This window comes from Plasmodium relictum (assembly GCF_900005765.1).
Source record: "Plasmodium relictum strain SGS1 genome assembly, chromosome: 7".
NCBI classification, from domain to species: Eukaryota; Apicomplexa; class Aconoidasida; order Haemosporida; family Plasmodiidae; genus Plasmodium; species Plasmodium relictum.
The window spans coordinates 361,977-381,649 of NC_041685.1; the positions used below are offsets into that span (position 1 = coordinate 361,977).

The 19,673-nt window shown below is 18.3% G+C and overlaps 6 protein-coding genes across 6 annotated transcripts; 4 read left to right on the forward strand and 2 right to left on the reverse strand.

Annotated features, from left to right (window-relative positions):
• Positions 1–656: 656 nt before the first annotated feature.
• Positions 657–5,012, reverse strand: PRELSG_0707900 (DNA repair protein REV1, putative; the record flags this gene model as incomplete). Its single annotated transcript, XM_028675765.1, has 1 exon — positions 657–5,012. One exon carries the CDS (start codon positions 5,010–5,012, stop codon positions 657–659), a length of 4,356 nt encoding a protein of 1,451 aa, XP_028532322.1.
• A 1,121-nt stretch (positions 5,013–6,133) lies between these two features.
• Positions 6,134–7,479, forward strand: YKT6.1 (SNARE protein, putative; the record flags this gene model as incomplete). The annotated part of the gene is made up of 7 exons (XM_028675766.1): positions 6,134–6,210; positions 6,361–6,430; positions 6,494–6,606; positions 6,730–6,859; positions 6,960–7,016; positions 7,182–7,266; positions 7,412–7,479. 7 exons carry the CDS (start codon positions 6,134–6,136, stop codon positions 7,477–7,479), a joined length of 600 nt encoding a protein of 199 aa, XP_028532323.1.
• A 582-nt stretch (positions 7,480–8,061) lies between these two features.
• On the forward strand, positions 8,062–9,678 carry ALP5a (actin-like protein, putative; the record flags this gene model as incomplete). Its single annotated transcript, XM_028675768.1, has 1 exon — positions 8,062–9,678. The coding sequence occupies one exon, from the start codon at positions 8,062–8,064 to the stop codon at positions 9,676–9,678; it is 1,617 nt and encodes a 538-aa protein (XP_028532324.1).
• A 980-nt stretch (positions 9,679–10,658) lies between these two features.
• Positions 10,659–11,918, forward strand: NBP35 (cytosolic Fe-S cluster assembly factor NBP35, putative; the record flags this gene model as incomplete). The annotated part of the gene is made up of 1 exon (XM_028675769.1): positions 10,659–11,918. One exon carries the CDS (start codon positions 10,659–10,661, stop codon positions 11,916–11,918), a length of 1,260 nt encoding a protein of 419 aa, XP_028532325.1.
• A 317-nt stretch (positions 11,919–12,235) lies between these two features.
• On the reverse strand, positions 12,236–13,964 carry PRELSG_0708300 (DNA primase large subunit, putative; the record flags this gene model as incomplete). The annotated part of the gene is made up of 2 exons (XM_028675770.1): positions 12,236–12,281; positions 12,391–13,964. 2 exons carry the CDS (start codon positions 13,962–13,964, stop codon positions 12,236–12,238), a joined length of 1,620 nt encoding a protein of 539 aa, XP_028532326.1.
• Positions 13,965–16,257: 2,293 nt separating this feature from the next.
• Positions 16,258–18,456, forward strand: PRELSG_0708400 (phosphatidylinositol N-acetylglucosaminyltransferase, putative; the record flags this gene model as incomplete). Its single annotated transcript, XM_028675771.1, has 13 exons — positions 16,258–16,296; positions 16,454–16,547; positions 16,638–16,761; positions 16,846–16,922; positions 17,011–17,060; positions 17,150–17,219; positions 17,311–17,359; positions 17,470–17,566; positions 17,664–17,692; positions 17,821–17,860; positions 17,936–18,045; positions 18,268–18,327; positions 18,411–18,456. The coding sequence occupies 13 exons, from the start codon at positions 16,258–16,260 to the stop codon at positions 18,454–18,456; spliced, it is 885 nt and encodes a 294-aa protein (XP_028532327.1).
• Between the last annotated feature and the right edge of the window lie 1,217 nt (positions 18,457–19,673).

Below are 19,673 nucleotides of genomic sequence, written 5' to 3' on the forward strand. Positions count from 1 at the left end.
TATCTTATTGTTTTTAATTATAATAATTTAGAAAAATAAAAAAAAATAATATACAAATTTTTATATACTATTAATATATTAGTTGAACATCCAATTAAAATAATAAAATTTAATTTAAAAAAATAATGTAAAATAAAAATACATACTTTAAAATAAGCATCTGCACATAAAGTGAATATTAGACTTTTTTTTTTCCTTTTTTTATCTAAGTTATAACAGGTGTAAAATTAATTTGCTCTAAATTACATAATCTCGTATATTTCTTAAGATACGAATTTTTTTTTTTTTTTTTGATAAAATGATAAAAGAATTAATCTTTAAACAAAATTTTAAAATTACCTTAGCATAAATAAAAAAAAAAATTGATCTTATATTTAAATTTATTAAAATTTTTTTTTCTTTTTTTTTTTTTTTAAATAATGAAAACAATATTTTGAATTTCAAGAAATTATTTCTTCTAATGAAACAAATAAATATAATTTCACTTGTATATAAAATATTTGAATATTGAACAAAAAAAAAAAAAAAATTTGAAAAAGATAAAAATTACAAAAAAAATGATATGGAAAATTAATGAAGATAATGTAAAATGAAAAAATATTATTAATACATAAGTTTAGTAAGAAAGAATAAAAAAATAAAAAAGTATTTTAAAATTAAATTTGATACATATTATATTTAGTTAGTATGTTTTGAAATAAAGGAGGAAACGAATTTTTATTTAAACACCAAACATATTTAAAAACTTTTAAAAAATTGTGTAAAACATCAATGAATCTTTTATTATGTAACGTTTCACATAAATTATCCAGAATATTTAAAATGAATTTATGTAAATAGTATTGGTCTCTCAATTTTTTATCGCAATTATGATTTTCAAATATACTATTAAAATAAAAAATGTAAGAAGAAACAATTTTTTTTATGTATATATAAAAATTGAATTTTTCATTTTTTTGATTAATTAAATATAAATTGTTGCTAACATAATTATAGCAGAATATATTATTTGCACATTCTCTGCAATTAATATTATTATGTATGTTTTGTTTATCTTTCACAGTTTCATATATTTCTTTGTAGCATAAATAACAGCATCCTACTTCTTTGATATTATTTTCCATTTTTACTCTCTTATTAATTATGCTATCAAATATGTTTGTTTGAACTATTAAATTATTTTCATTCAATTTTTTCATCTCATCAGAATAAATGCTATTTTTATTCTTTTTTTTTAAAATATTTGGAAAAAAATCAAAAATTTTACAATTTTTTGTAACCTTTATTTTTTTTAACATAGCAGTATTTCTGTTTAGACTAGAGTAATTTTTTTTTAAATTTCTTTTTTTAGATTTTTTAGAAGAAAAATAAATTGGTTTATTTATTAATATATTTTTTATATTTATTTTTCTTGAATCATTTATGAAATATCTTAAGATACTTTTTTTATATGTAATGTGACTAAAATAATTTTTTTCATTTTCATTGGGATCAATGCTGATATTCTTTCTTTCTTTATTATTAACTAGTTTTTTGTTCATTGCTATTTTATTTTTTTTACTTTTTCTTTTAATGGTATTAATTTGATTGGTTTTCTTTCCCGTTCCTATTTTTTTTTCTTTTGTCATTTTCGTTAGGCTCCTTTCTTTTTTACAAGCTCCTGAAATTATTTTATTATTTTCTTCTTTTTTCTTTTCTATTACATTCAATGAATTCTTATTCTCTTTACTTTTTCCATCATTTCCTTGCTCTTTTAAATTACAATTTTTATTTTTTGCATCGAAGTAATATAAAATACTTTTTTTATTTATATTATATTTATCATTTACTATATCCGAACAAATAATTTGAACTCCTCTTAACTCGCTTAATTTATTTGAAAGAAGATCAAAATTGTATATAACTTTAAAAAAAAATACAAAAAAAAAATCTGTATAATAATTTAACTTAATTTTACTATTTATCTTAATAAATTTACCTCTTCCTAGGTACTTAAGAGGATTTACATTTTCATTTTCATCTTTCATAAAAAAATTCACACTTAAACTATTTGCTTTCAAATTTTTTATTTTTAATCGTAAATATAATTGTTTTGTCATAAAATAAATAAGATAATAAAAATCATTTATTTTTTGAAATCGTACTCCATAATTAACACTAATGCTTATACTCTTTTTTTCATCTAAATTTTCTGATTCTTTTTTATTTTTATAATTTTCAATTGTATTATTTGAAGATGCATCAGATGGAATGTAATAAATATTAAAATAAATAAATTTCCCATTTAAATAATTAAATTTTTTTAAAATATTTAAATAATAATCGTTCTCTTTATAAAAAAAGAAATATTTACTGATAGGATGTTCTACTTTTTCAAAAAATGTATTCGTAATATATTCTAAGTTTTCCCTATTTATTTGCATAAATTTACTAAAAGTAAATTCAACATTTTTTTCTCTTTTTTCTTTCATAATATCTAAAAAATAATTATTTTCATCATCTTCGTTGTATTTATTTCTCTTATTTATAACTTCTAATAATTCTTTTCTTTTTTCTTCAAAAGTAAGATATTCGTTGAATAAATTTTCAATATGCACATTATTCAATATACTTGCATACTCATCACTATTTATATTTACTTCTTCATTTATTTCGATTTTTGAGCCTTGTAAATGTTTCATATTATTTTCTATTCCTATTTTTTCTTCACTACTTTTATTTATTATGTTATTTTCTAAAGGTATTTTTTTTAAGAATTCATACTCGAAATTTTCTTTTGCTTTTTCCTCTTTTTTTATGTCAATATGTTTTCTTAAAAATATATTAAAATGATGATAAAAATCGAAAAATAAAAAACGCTTTTTGCAAAATTTTAAAGCTTTCCTTGACAAACTTAAATTACCTGAAATTCCTATGGATACATTTAATTTTGTTAAATTATAAATATCATCTGAAATTCTTTTAGAAATTAAAAAAATATCTTCTTCTTTTTCATAAAATAATTGAACTATTGATTCATCTACTGATAAAATTTTGACATTTTTTGAATAATTTATTAACACTAATAAAAACAAGTAACTACATTTTAATATATTACTAAAATCATACTTTATAAAATGAATATTTTTGTGCAATTTTGTTGCATCCCTTTTTAACATACCTTTATAAATTTTATTTTTTTTTCCCCAATAATTAGTTGAACTTATAATTCCATAACTTTCTTCTTTCTTTAAACTATGGCATACGCATAAAATTTCATTGTTTACATCTTTTTCATAATTTATTGAATTATTATTTTTTATGCTTGCATTTAAAAAATAATTATCAAAATCAATATATAAATAAACAAATTTTCTATTATCACTTTTTTTTATTTCCTCAAAATTAAAAAGTTCTTTAGTTATATAATTCCAATTTCCCAAAATAGATAACCTTGAATTATAAAAATAACCACTAATACTATCTATTATTTTATCGGATGCATCATGTTCATTATTAACATTACTATTTTTATCTTTTTTTACTTCATATCTTTCTTTTTCAACATATTTGTTTTCATCATTTTCCTTTATTCCATTTTTATTGACAACTGATATATTTTTATTTTCACCTTTCTTTTTCTTTAAAACCATATCAAAAAAAAAATGAATTATGTCATTTTCCCATACATTTCTTATGTTTATATTTAGTTTACTTTTTCCTTTAATCCATTTTATTTCATTTTCACTTAGATGATTTAATATTCTATATTTTCTTGAAAATTCATCAAAACTTTTTTCATTTATATACAAATTAGATTTTTCGGAAAAAATATTTTCTTTTAACTCTTTTTCTAAATAGAATTTGTATAACTTTTCAAAATATTCACATGAATTAGATATTATATATTTTTTTAAATTTTCATAATCCATTTGCATATTTAATATAGCCATCTGTCTATCCTGAGTATAATAGTTTTTTACAATTTTATTTTCTTTGCTGATTGCAATTATACTTTCATTTTGTGTAATAGAAAACTTCTCTAAATTACTAGCACTATTGTTGCCTAAATTATTACCAATAATAATTTTATTATTTATATTATCTCCATTAACATTGCTTACATTATTGTAAACATTATTTTCATCGTTATAAGCACTATTCAATGTTCTCTTAATATTAATGTGAGTTAAGCTATTGTTATTTGTAGAATAGTCTAAAGGAGATTTATTATTTTGATTATTTTTTTTTGGTTTTTTTTTAAATGAAAAATATTCAGTTATTTGATGGCAATTATAACGTAATAACGGAGGTAAGTAAAGTTGTTCAGGTAAACGACTTTTAGAGATAACACAATCGAATATATATTTATCTGTTACTATAAAAATTTTTGATTGTTTAACTGATTTTTTATAATCTGAATATTTCTTTGATCCTAATGCAATATTATTACTAATTATATGAGTCACTTTACTTGTTAACGTGTTATGTATTATTCCTCCATTTTGTAATATTAATATTTCTAACTTTTCCTTTTTATTAATGTAAGAATTATACACACTTGGCTTACAGGTAGAAATACTTTGATAACTTTTCATAAAGCTATCAAAAGTATTATCTGTATCTATTTCATTAATGATATAATATTCACTTTTTTTTGGTGTTTTATTCATTTCTTTTTCAGTTACATTTAAGTTATTAATTGTGTTTTCGTAAGAAAATTCTGATTTAATTGGACTATTCACAGTATAGGAGTTTATCATGTTATTACAACTCATGTGATAGTTTCTTTCATTATCAGGTATTGTATTTGGAATACTAAGATTTTCAGATGAATTAAAAAGAGAATATAAGCTTACTAAATCATCAATATAAAAATTACAATTCATGAATAATAATGGTCCCTTTTTAAAATTTTCATAACTTTCTTTTATTTCTGCATCGTATTTTTTATTATAAGATAAAGGGATTTTTTCTTCTTTATTTCCAATATATTTTTCAAAACTTCTTGAACCTCCATATTCAACGTCCATTTTAAAAATATGCACACTTTAAAGAAAAAAAAAATTCATGTAATTTAAATTTTTTATAATATTTCATTATATTCTTATAAAAAAAGAATAAAGAAAAAAAAACAAACAAAAAAACAAAAAAACAAAAAAACAAAAACTTAAGCTAAAACTAAAACTAAATAATCCATAATAATACTTGTAATTTTTATTTTATCATTTGATAAAAATTATATTAATTTCAAATAAAAATAAATTTTTCACCTTAGAAATTTTAAAAAATTTTAAACGTAGAAAAAATAGCCCAAACTTAAAAGATTATTTGATGAATAAAAAAAAAATATAATAATTATTGCTTTCTAATTTACTAGTTTAATTAAAATTTTATTAATAAATACGAAATTTTTTTTTTTTTTTTTCAATAAAACTTTTTATAAAAAATGAAAAGAAATTGTAGATTAAATTAAATTGTACAAAAATATAATGCATATATAGGTATATATACATGTATATAAAAGTTATAAATAAAAGCAGAAAAAATATATATAGGAACTATAATTTTATAATTAATTTATAATAAAAAATTTATGAAATAGGTAAGTTTTCAGTAAAGAAAGATATCTTGGTTTTATTTAATTTAAAACGTTAATTTTTTTTTTTTATTTTATTGCTTTTATTTATTTTGTTTTATTTTTTTTTATTTGTGGTAGTAAAACATATTGCATTTTTTTAGTAATATTTGGATCCTTCATTGTAAATAGGAATTTTCAATATTTTTAAATTAGTTTAAAAGGAATTTTATATAACCAAAATTTTTACTGTGTTTGATAAAATTAAAAAAAATATATATAATTTTTTTCCTTTTTCGACTTATTCTAATATATATATATATATATATATATTATTTTTTTTAAACTTTTTGATATGTTTTTAAAATTAAAGCATTTTATAATTATATTATTATTTTGTTTTATTTTATTTTTTTTTTTTTTGTGTGCATTTAAATTTACAATTAGAAACATGTAAATTAATTTTCATTTTTTAGAAATATAAAATTTATGTTTTCATTACACTTATTCTACATATTAACAATTTGCACTATCTTTTGTTTAAGAAGATACTTTTACATTTTTTATTAAATAAAGATGAAATTGTTAGCAATTATTTTAACCAAACATATAGATGATGTTATATTTCTTTGTAATGCAACAGACTTAAACTCGTTAGAAAAAAAATAAAAATATATTTAATGAATTAATATTTAAAATGATACCTTCAAAAAAGAAGTTTATAATTGCAATTTATTCATTTATAATTTTTAACTAAATATATTAAAATAAATTTCATTAAATATATATTTAATATTTTGTAGCTATTCATTTATTAAAAAAAAGGCATTTAAAGAAGGAGCTTTTTTTGTAGCTAGAACTATACCTTCAAGGGTTTGTAAAAATCTATCTTTTTTTTTTTTTTTTATATATTTAATTTTTTTTTTTTTTAATTAGATAGAATATAATACAAAAGAAATTATAACTCATGAAAATACCACAGTTTTTGCATTTAAGTATTTTGATAATATTTGTCCAGTAGTCATAACATCGGATAATTACCCTGAAAGGTTTTATTATTTTTTTTTTTTTTTCTTTTTTTTTGTATATTTTTATTAATATTTATGTAATTTTATATATAGTATTTTTATTTGCTTTATACAAATATGTGCATTTACTTTTTTTCTTTATAGAATAGCTTTTTATATGATAAATGAAATATATAGGGACTTCATAAATAATATACCTAAAAGTGAATGGATAGAAATAAAGCAAGATAATAAAATTTCTTTTAATTTAAATACATATTTAGAAAAATATAAGGTATATCACATAAAAAAAATTATGAGCAGGGAAAAAATATAAATTAACAACATAAATATATATATTTATATGTTTTATTTTATATTTTTTCATAATTTAGGATCCCTTAAGCTGTGATGCCATAACTCAAACTAATATAAAAATTAATGAAAACATAGTAAAATTCCTAAATAATAATTTAACTACTTATAAATTTTTTTTAAAATAATTTTGATACTATATAAACTAATGAAAAGAAAAAAAAAAATTTTGAATAAGATTCTATTTTTAATTTTTTATAAAAGCACTTCCTTAATGCAATTTTTCTTTTATTTTTTTTAAGGAAAAGGTTAGAATATCAATGGATTCCCTTATAAAGAATAGGGACAATTTGGACGTTCTTGTTGATAAAAGCAAAGATTTATCAAGTAATTTTTTTATTTCGTTATATATTTGTTAATTTACATAATAATATATTTGTTTTATTATGTGTTTATTTTATTATTATTATATTTTACTATCTTTTTTATTAGTATATGAGTAACATTATTTTTTTTATATATTTTTTTTTAGCTTCTACTAAACATTTATTTAAGCAGAGTAAAAAACTCAAAAAAAAACAATGCTGTAGAATGATGTAAATATTTTTTTTTTTTTTTTTTTTTAGTTATGTTCCATTTATATTTATTGCTAATTATATATGTAAGTGTATTTTTTCATGTCATTTTATTTCAACTTTTATTTAAAAATTTTTATTAATAAAAAAAATTCTGAGATGAATTCTAATATTTTTAAATATGAAGTTTTATTTTATGCCATATTCAATATTATCATATATTTTTATTTGTTTATTAATATAAAAAAGAATACCTTATTAATACAAGCATTATTTTCTCAATAAAAAATAAAAAAAATAAAAAGAAAAATATGCTAAATAGAATAAGTAATATAAGATGAAATTCATAAGAAATTTATATTTAAAATAAAAAAAGATAATTAAAAAATTAATAAAGAAATATAAATATTAAAGAAAAAATATAAAAAAATAAATTTTATAATAAGACAGACAAAAAAAGAAAAAAAAAAAAGGAATAACAGAAAAATTAATGTAAGACAAAATTAGATATAACAAAAAGTACTGAAATATGAAAAAGAAATGTAAAAAATTAGATAAATTAAAAGATATAAAAATAAAAATATAAACATTTAAAAAAAAAAAAAAAATGGATATTGAAGAAAATGAAAATAAAATAAAAAATTACAGTCCAGTAACAAAAAATTTATATATGAAATTAAACAACCCTATAGGGTTACATGTTAATTTAGATAATTCACTTCCATCTAGTGAAAAAAAAAAAATAAATAATAGACTAAGTTTTAGTAGCTTTTCAAACACAACGTGCAGTGATATATTAAAATTAAATAACTTCTTGCGCATAGAAAATAATATATTACTATTAACTTTGAATAATTATTCTTTTAAGTTTGGTTTAGTAAATAAATTCGATTATAAATTACAAAGTTTAAGACTTCCTCAAATCGAAATCATTGAACCATGGAAAGAAATAGGTTATTTGTATCCTCCATATAAAAATTACGATATTTTAGAAGAATCCATTTATTACTGTTTTAGTAATATATATAAAATAAATTTAAAAAATAAAGACATGTTTATTCCTTTTTCTAGTAGAAATAGTATAAGCGATTTTGCTACAATTGGAGGTATTTTATTTGAATCATTTCAAGTTCATAGTGTTGCATTTAAAGAACCTTCCTTTGTATCTTCCCTAATAATATTGGAAGAATTAAAAAAAGAAAAAGAAGGAATTTTATTTTATAAAGAGGATAATAGAAATAACGAAACATTTAGCTCCATAAACAGTGGGGCAATCAATAAAGAAGAAAAAAATATTATATGTAATGAAATGAAAATAGAGCAATCAAATGAAAAAAAAGGGATCAAAACTGAAATCAAAAAGAACCTTCCCAAAGAAGAATATTCCAATGAATGTATATCTAAACTAAAAAGATTAAATCTCTTTAATTTTACAGCTGTTATTGTTAACATTGGTAGCACTAAAACTTCTTGTACACCTATAATAAACGGAATACCCTTACCCGATCTAACTCACATATATTATATAGGGGGATATGATATAGATAACCAAATATTTGATGAAATGAAAAAGACGGAACTATATCAAAAAGATTTATCGATGGATATAGCAAAAATTGCAAAAGAAAAAAGAGTATTTACTCCAAAAAATAGAGAAGAATGTGGATATTTATCTCTACTCTACAATAGAAATCCCAAAAATTATTTAATAAGCTCCTTTGAACTAAGTTTTAATAAAATATTTGAGTCTGCTGTGAATTCAACGGAAATATTTTTCTCTCAATATTCTTTAGATAATTATTTAAAAACAGAATCCTATAAAAATTTACATAAATATGATCTTAATTTTAATTTTCTTTTTATGCAAAATACATTACCTAAAGTAATTTATAATACAATTCAAAAATGTCCAATAGATTATAGAAAGGAATTGTTTAACAATATTTATATTACTGGTGGTTCTAGTATCATAAGAGGGTTCAGAGAAAGATTAGAAAATGAATTATACGACTTAATTAATAATCAGAATTTTTATAATAAAACAATAATTAATGTACATGTTTTAAAAAGGAAACTTTTACAAAAATACTCCATTTATGCAGGATCTCATTATTTTTTAGAGCTTTTTAATTATTATAATTATAATATAACAAAACAAGATTATGAAGAATATGGGGAAAATATTTTAGCCAAATTTAGTTTACAAGGAAAATTATTATATTAACTTTTATTTAAAAAAAAATAAATATGATAATTATGTTTAAAATGAAAAATTTTGTAATAAATAACTTGTTTGCTGGTTTCTAATACCTAATTAAAATCATATAAACGTGTATATATGCACATACACTTTGTGTAATTTTTTTTTTCCTTGTTAAATTATATAATTCACAAAACGTCTTAAAGTATTGATTTTTTTTAATTTTCTTACTTTTCATAATTTTTTTATTCTATCTTCAAAAAAAGAAAAAAATTTTTTTTTTATTTTTTTCTAACTTTTTTATTACATTTCCGTAATGTATTTATATTATTATTTTATTTATTTACTTTTTTTATCTATTAAAATAAAATTAATCCAAAATATATGAAGAATTTTATTCATATTTTATTATATAGAATTACTCGTTTAAAAAAAAAAAAGTGTTTTTTATAAAACATTTTTATAAGTTATTAATTAAAAAATAATAAAATATTTAAAAATATAGCTAATATTTTATTTTATTATATCTTGTTTATTTTAGTGCTAACTAATTGTTTTTAGAACTGTGGATTAAAATAATATTAGCATATATTATAAAAAAATTACTGAACAGTAAGTAGAAATAAAACTTATGTATAAATAATTAAAAAAAAAAAGGATAAAAGAGAAGAAAAAAGAAAAATTTTAATATAAAATATGTCTCTATTCAAAACTAATTAAATTTAACTATTTCTACAAAAGAAATATAATTGTAGCTACATTATTTTATTTAAAAATATATAATAATTTTATATAATTCGATTAAATATAATTACTGTCAGCTTCCTTATGAAAATTTAAAATAATTTTTTTTTTTTTTTCTTCAAATTTAAATTAATAAACAATTACTTAAATATAACAATAAATATTTTTAATTTCTCTTTTTTAATTCTTTTAAATTGAATAAGATAACACTGTATGGTTTCTTGAATATAAAAATTAAAATTCTTTTCAATTTTATATATATGTATGTATACACGAAAAAGGATTTAATTACATTTTTCTTTGGATCATTTGCAGGATTAGCCTTGAGTTATGCTTTAATTGAAAGAAGAAAGTTATTAGAATATTTGAATTATGGAATTAAGAGGTTAAAGAAAGTAAAAATAAAAAATAAAAAAAGCCCTGCAAACACTATCCCAGAAGAATGTCCAGGTGTTGATAGTGAAAATGCAGGAAAGTCTAAAATATGTGAAGGTTGTCCCAATAGGAATATATGCAATGATCCCGAATTGAAGAAAGAAAAAGAAAAAGAAAAAAATCGAATTTTCAATGATGTGAAAGAAAACTTAAAAAATGTCAAGTGTAAAATTTTGATATTATCTGGTAAAGGTGGTGTAGGAAAGTCTACTGTTGCTGCTCAAATTGCTTTTGCATTATCTTATTTAAATTATGATGTTGGATTATTAGATATTGATATATGTGGACCTTCTATTCCCATTTTAACAAAAACAGTAAATAGTGATGTGAATTACAGCATGAATGGATGGATACCAATTTATAAAAATAATTTATCTATCATGTCTGTTGGTTACTTATTACCGAACTTTGATGACCCTGTAATATGGAGAGGCCCCAAAAAAAATGGTTTAATTAAACAATTTTTGTGTGATGTTTACTGGAAGAATTTAGACTTTTTAATTATTGATACTCCACCAGGAACTAGTGATGAACATTTGACTATTTGTTCTTACTTAAAAGAAAATTTAGATGGTTGTTTGATTGTTACAACCCCTCATATTCTCTCTATATGTGATGTTAAGAAGGAAATAGAATTCTGTAAAAAAACTAATATTCCAATTCTAGGTATTGTAGAAAATATGTATCAATCTATTTTTATATCAAACTACACAGTTGAAAATATGTGTTCAGAAATGAATGTGCCATATTCAGGAAGAGTAACTTTTCATCCAAATCTCATTGAGGCATGCCAAAAAGGTTTAGGTTGCTGTGATTTGGATCCATTTAGTTCATCATCTAAAGAAATATTTTTTTTATGCAAGTTTTTTATTGAAAAAATTCTCAAAAAATGCACACAACAGTTAAATGAAAATAATGAAAACTCTTCATTAAAGGAAAACAAAGAAGAGAAAAAATGCAATGATGACGAAATATCAAATAAATTTAATACTTCAAGTTGTATGAAGGAAAATTTACCAAAAGTTCAAATGTTAAATGAATTATTAAATGAAATCAATTTATGTATTGAAGAAAAAGATAAGTAATCATATTTTTTAAAATGATAAGAAAATTAATATTTTTCGACATCTTAAAAAATACAGTATCTACTTGAAAAACAATAAATGTGTTGATTTATATATATATATCATTAAAAAAAAAAGAAAAACATATTTTCAATAGCTTTTTTAAAGGAAAGACTATTTTATGCCAATTTTAACTTTTAAATATACAAGTACAAAAAAAAAAAAAAAAAAATTTTAAATATTTATATAAATTTATTATTAAGCAAAAAGGTATTTATTTAATTCTTTAAATGAAATAATCTTATAACTTTTTTTTTTTCTAAATAAATATTCTTTCCTTAATAACTTGGTGTTTTTTCTGTAGATGCTTTTAATTTGTAATATCTAAAAAAATTATAAATGAAATAATGATAATAATTATGTAATTGTATGTAGAAATTTAGGAAAAAAATATATATATATAAATGTTTTTATTTATTTTTATTTTTTTTACTTTCTGCTCTCAACATAATAAGAATTTGGATGATTTCCTACTCCATCACCAGCAGAACCTGGATGAGTTTCCATAAAAAATTTTACACAAGCTAGCTGATACTCATTATTTTTTTTAAATGGCATAATTGATTTGATTTGCTCTTCACTTAATCCAAAAAAGAAAAGAAGACTTCTTAAATGTGATTCATCAAAATTTTTAAAAGGGCAGCCATGTGTATCACTACCAGATGGAACAGGAAAATTATTTATTATTTTTGAACAGTTGTATGGACTAAAATCAGTTTTTTTTCCTTCTTTTCCATACATATAACGTATATTATATCTATGCTCTTTATCAAATTTATCAGATTGTATCCATATAGATCTATTAGTTTGAATATTTTCTTCAAGTGTCATTCCTGCTCCTTTTAAAAATAACCATAATTGCTGTCTTCCCCAATGTTTTAAATGTTTTTCTTTAATATAATTAACAAATATTCTACGCATACAAGGGGGAAAGGATTGTTTGTATACATTATATAAATTTTGAGGATTTAATCTGGTATCTTCTGTATGTTCATAATTTTGTCTAAAATCTTTAGCTACATAAGCTTTTGGTAATGCTGATAAAAAGGGAGATATTCTAACATCATTTTGTATATTTAAAAGCATTTTTTCATTTCTCTCTAAATATTTAAATGATTCTTTAATATTTAATTTGAACTGAGACATCAATATAGCATCCAAATAAATATCAGGAACATAAGCTATTGATTTTTCAACACACACTTTGTGATCTTTTACCAAAAAGTATGAATCAGGGTAAAACGGAATCTTAAATAATTTTTCAATAATATCTTTATTTTGAATAAATGATGTATACTTATCCCATTCTTCGTTCTTATTTCCATATGTAACTGGAGGTTTTGAAATGAATTCATAATTTAGGTTTTCTCTTTTTAATAAATGAATTAAACCTCTTTCACTTTCACTTATATTCTGTGAATTAAGAACATTTATATTTTTTAATTCATTTAATCTAAAAGAAAATAATTTTAATTCTTGCTTCAAAAACCATTGTTGTTTTTCTTTATCTTTAGAAAATGCAATCCTTAAAATATAATGAGATAATAAATCAGTCATTATAATATTTTCCATTTCTTCCTTATTATAATTTTTCATTGATTGTATACCAAATTTATATTCATAAATTTTTTGCCTTATTATTTTGCTTTTATTCTCTAAAGAATTATTCAATGAATAATTTTTATCATTTTTTTTTTGGTTATTAAATTGATCTCTTTCATCATCTGCAGTTATTGTACAAGTATCTAAAAATTGAAGTAAAGCTAACCTTTTTGCACTTATTTCTTGAAAATCGCTTAAGCTACAGTATCCAAAAATGGGGGGATATTTGTATAAGCTTATGGGCATATTAAATGGATATATACAGCTATAATAATCAAAAAAAGTTGTTTTATTGTAATCATTATTTATTTCATAATTCTTAATTGTGATGTTTTGAAGTTTTTTTTCATGTAACTTTCCTTTCTCAACTGGTATACCATTGATTGATCTTTTTCTTACTATCATTTTTTTTTTTTTCTTTTTTATGAATCAGTCTTATTTTACTAATAAATATTTATCATAAATATATATATATATATATATATTTTTATTCTTTTATATAATATTTATATAATTATACTTCAAAAAGCATTATATTTACACCTTTCTCATTATTTTCTCTTCTAAAAAAAAAAAAAAAAATAATAAATTTTATATAGAAATATTTTTAAAAATAAATTTTAACACAAGCCCTTAAGCTAAAAAGTAAAATGGAGATTTTTTTCTGAATTAAAAAAAAAAAAAAAAAAAAATTTATATATATTAAATACTATATAAATGAAATTTACATAAAAGGTATACAAAGCATGAGATTTTCATTTCCATTTATATTACTATTTCATTTGCATCTATTATTATTTTTCATGGTGAATTAGAAATTTTATTGTGATAATTTTTTTAAAAAATGAATTTTTAAATAAAGCAAAAAGTTATAAATGAAAAAAAATTACAATATGTCTCAAAAAAAAAAAAAAATATTGAAGAAAAGAAGAAAAAGAGAAAATATTCGAATGTGACAATTATTTAAAAAAAAAATATATTGGATAAAAAAGAAGAAAGAAAAAAAAAATAAACATAAAAAAAAGAGTTACGTCATTATTTATACCTTTTTTTTTTTTCATTTTACATAAATAAATTTTTTCTTTTTCTCGTTCATTTCTATTTCATTTTAAAAATGTCTAAAAAATATTTAAATTATTTTATAAAAAATAAGAACTCATTATGTATATAATTTTTTTTTAAATTCTTATTTAGATGTATGGATACTAAAAAAGTACATAAAAAATCAAGTTTTTAAATAATGTTTTTTCACAAAAACACAAATAAATACAAAATAATCTAATTAAATTTTATAATTGCAATTGAAATATTTTTTAATTAGTAGAAAAAATTTAAGAACTTTCTTAAAAAAAATTAATGTATTCCATCAAATTATAATATATTTTTTTTTTAAAACACTACATAATATTTTTATTTTCTTTTATCTTGATAAATATCATTTTTTCTTATTATATTAATGAATTTACTTTCATTTCTTCTTTTCATGCTTGTTACATATGCATACTTCGTGTAGCTACCAATAGTTGATATTGAAATCCTAAAAATAGTTTGTTTGTATAGATTTAATAATTTTGTAATAATCTACATAAATTTAGAGTTAAATTTTTTATAATTTTGTCTTAAATAATCCTATAAGAATTTTGTCCTGTTGTATTAAAGATTAAAAGAATAATAACATAAAATATATATAAAAAGAAAAGTAATAAAATGTCCCAAATTTTAAGAAACAAATATTTGATAAAATTACATATATAATTATAAATAAATTAATTTTTTGTAAAAAAAAATATAAAACGTATACATAATAGAGAACATTATATTCAAGGAATGTTATTTGTGACTTTTTTTTGTTAATATATCTTAGTACTTTTTAATATTCGTTGACAATTTTTAATATCTTTTTACTTATATATACCTATACATAATCTTATTTTAATTGTATATAATAATAAAAATACATATATCAAGAAGAATGCATATAATTTATAAATGGAAATAATCAGAAATCTCTTAAATATATGTTTATAAAAAATATATAAAACAAAAAAAAAAAAGTTAGAATTTTATATTTTTAAAATATAAGAATTATATTTTATAAAAGCATTGCAACTATCATTCATTTATATGAATTTATAAATTATTTCATCAGAAGAAAAATAAATATTAATAAAATGTATATATATAGAAAATTAATTCTTTATACATATTTTTTTTTTTTTTTATAAAAAGACAAAAAATAAAAAGTTATACATTTATTATCAACTTTAATTATCAGTACTTTCATGCCAAAAATTTTGAAAAAAAAAAATATGTGAAAATTTTACCTTTTATGTGATGTTTTCTCTTTAAAACAAAATTTATTTAAATGATTTTAAATTACATCTATTTTTAACAAAAAAAAAAAGACATTTTTAAATTAAAAAAAAATTATTTTATGAAATTTAAATTTACATAATTTTTTTTTTTTTTTTAATTATAATTGATTCATTTTTAATATTTAGAAAAAATAAATAAATGATATTTCACATATTTTTCTCTCCTTAATCATTATATTTAAGTTAAATCAACTACTTTTATTTTAAATTTTTCTTTGTATTATATTTAACTCTATTACGTAAAAACAAAGTTATATATATATATATATATATATTTTTTTTTGTAAACAATATTTTATGGGTAATTTTTTGTAAATATATTGATGGATCATATAAAAAATGCAACACCTAAAAGTGAAATTGTAACAACTATTCTTAAAAAAAATTAAAATTGTATATATATATCTTTTGAATATAAAAAAAGAATAAAAAATATATTTTTTTCTTTTTTTAAACCTAACTGTAATTCATAATTATTGTATATTTATATATATATTATATAAATGCTTTTTTTTAAAGAAAAAAAAAAAATGGAAAAAAATATTATATGAAGATCTGGGCTATGAAGATAATTATGTACATAGAAGTTTTCTGAGTTCTCTTTTAACAAATTGTAAATAAAATTTACATTATTAAAAAAAACAAATATTAAACAGTAAAATGTATACAATAAATTAAATTTTGTTTTATTATTTTTTATTAGTTGAGATAAAATATAAATATTCCTATGTGTGCCATAGAATGTTATGTGTAAATCACCAAATAATACTTGTATTGTTTCTTTTAATAGCATATTATTACATAGATAAAAATATAATAACATATAAGTATGATATTTCTAAAAAAATTAACGTACAATTAAAATAAAATAAAATAATTTAACAAATTAAAAAAAAAAAATTTTATAATAGATTTGTAAGCGCAATCAGTATTATCACTATAATACTAAAAGAAATAATAATTTATGAAACCCATAGGTCATTAAATAGTAATTAAAAAATAAGAATAATAAATATTTATTTATGAGCGTTTTTATTATTTATTTTAAAAAAAAATTGGATTATTCATTTTTTTAGGTTCCTTAAAAAATATTTTAGATACAATAATTACCATTGGAATTATATGGGTTAATAAATTTTTTTTTTTTTTTTTTTCATATTATGTTATTACAAGTATTTTATAAATATATATATTTATTTTTTCTATTTTTTAAAGATTCTATCTCCTGTGTTAATTACTTTAACTCAGACTCACAGTGATGATACAGTTTATTTGGTGTCCATATGTAATTAAATTCCTTTTTTTTTTTTTTTAATATTATTTTTATAAAATATAATATATAATAATTTTTTTTTTTTCTTACTTAAACTTACTAGTACTTCTCTTGATTCACCTAATGTTTCACAATTATGGTTTTATTTTTGAGTAATAATATTAATCATTATTTATATATATTTAAATATGAACTTTTATATAACTTTAAAATTTTCATTTTAAGCTTTATATTTTTTTCTATGATTTTTTTTTTAAATTAGGAAAAATAAAAATATAGATATATTTGATGCAACATCTTTAAGCTGTGTTGTTATTGCAAGTGTTATATTGGGCTCTCGCCTATCTTCAATCCTACAAGTTAATTTTTGTCATAATTAAATTTAAAATAAAAAAAATTATAAATTACAATATAAAAATTATTTATTATTTATTTTTTTTTTTTATTTCATTTTAGGTTTTTTCTTTTCTATTTCTGTCTTCAATGTAAGTTAAAATTACACATTGTTTTATTTAAAAGAAAATATAATAAGAAATTTCTCTCTTTTTTATATGAGATAATAATATATAATATAAAAATATATTTTTATCCTTTTTTATTTCTCTGTTTTTAGTCTTTTTTTTTATTCTCCTTTTATAGTTCAAACTATAGCCGTAAAAAAAAAAAAAGAAAAAAAAAAAGAAAAAAAAAGAAAAAAATATATAATTTATAATTTTTTTATAATTCAGCTAAAGAACATTAGTTATTATAATTATATTTTATTCCCAATTTTGTTCCTAATTTTATCTTTGTCAATAATAAATATTTCTATTACTTTTTTTTACATAAACTTAGTTGGGTACGCTTTATAGCTTTTGAGCGTTTAAAAATTATTTTGAATTACATTTTTTTGTATCATATTTATAATATATCTTTATATTATATTACTTTTAATTCATAATTTTATTACTTATCTATTATTTTTTTCTTTATATTATTTAAAGTGTTATGCTTCACTTAAATTATAATTCAGACAAATATTTCTATTATATATATAAATATACATATATTTTTGTCTTAGGCATATTTTTGTACTTTTAATTGTCCCTGCTTTTTTTGTTGAAAAGCATAGATTAAAAACGTAAGAATAAATATATAAAACAAAAAATAAAGTCTATCTTTTTTATATTATTTATAAACATGTTTGGAATTTTTTCTTTTTAGTAAATTAGAAGGACCATGGGATATATGTAATATACCTTCAAGATAGTACAGTCATCATTAAAAATTTTAAATTACATCAAATTTTAAGAATTATATTAATTTCAAGTGATAATGTTTCTTAGAATTTTTCCTTTACGAAACTTTTTTATAGATTTTTTTCAAATTAAAATTTTTTTTATCTATTCATATGCTAACTCCATAAAAAAAAAATAATGAGAATATATAAAAATATTTAATGTATTTATTCATGTATATATATATATATATATATATATATAAAATATATTACTACTTAACACATTAATTTTAAAATACTATTTTTTTTTTTTTTTCTTAATATGAAAATAAGAACATCACATAAGTTGAAATTATTCATATCTTATTCTAATATAAAATAAATACCAAAATTTTTAAAATATATCTTATTTCTACACAAGATTGATTTCTCTCTTTTTTTTTTTTTCTAATGTTTTGTGCATGAAAAATAGAAAAAAAATAATAAAAAAATAGTTTACATTTTTTATACACTTATCTATATTAGTAGGAATATGTCCTTCATATTCGTCTATAATTAAAAAAAATGTATATATAAAGTAAAATAATAGTTATTTTATTCCATATAAATAACCAATTTAAGACAATAATGAAAGTAACCCCTAAAAAAATAAGAATGAGAAAACTTCCAGGAAAAATAACTATTTTTATAGATTAACATTAATTTTTCATTATAATATATATATTTTTTTTTCTTTCTATATAAAAATGGTTATAGAAACTAGAAAAAAAAAAAAATTAATACTTATTTTAAAGCGTACACAGTACTTTTTTTTTAAAAATAATTTCATTATCTTTAATTTATTTTTTCCTATTTTAATGTTATTTTAAAAAATTATCTTCTATCATTAAAAATTTTATTTTTAAGATTTAACACAAAATAAAATTAATTTTTTTTTATAATTATTGTATTTTATTTATATATGAAATAAAAATTGATTAAATATAGTTTTATATATATATATATAAAGGTTTACCTATACTAAGTAGTACAAAGTAAAAGAAAATAAAAAATAATTTATTAATGTAATTTTATAATTTTATTTATAAATTATAATTAAAATGCTATACTTTTATTTTTCTATTTTCTTTTTTCTTTTTTTATAGATATAAAATACAAAAAAATTATAATTAGAATACTTCAAGTTTCATGCACATAATTTTTTTTTAATTTTTTACTCTAACAATTATCAGAAAAAATTTATAATA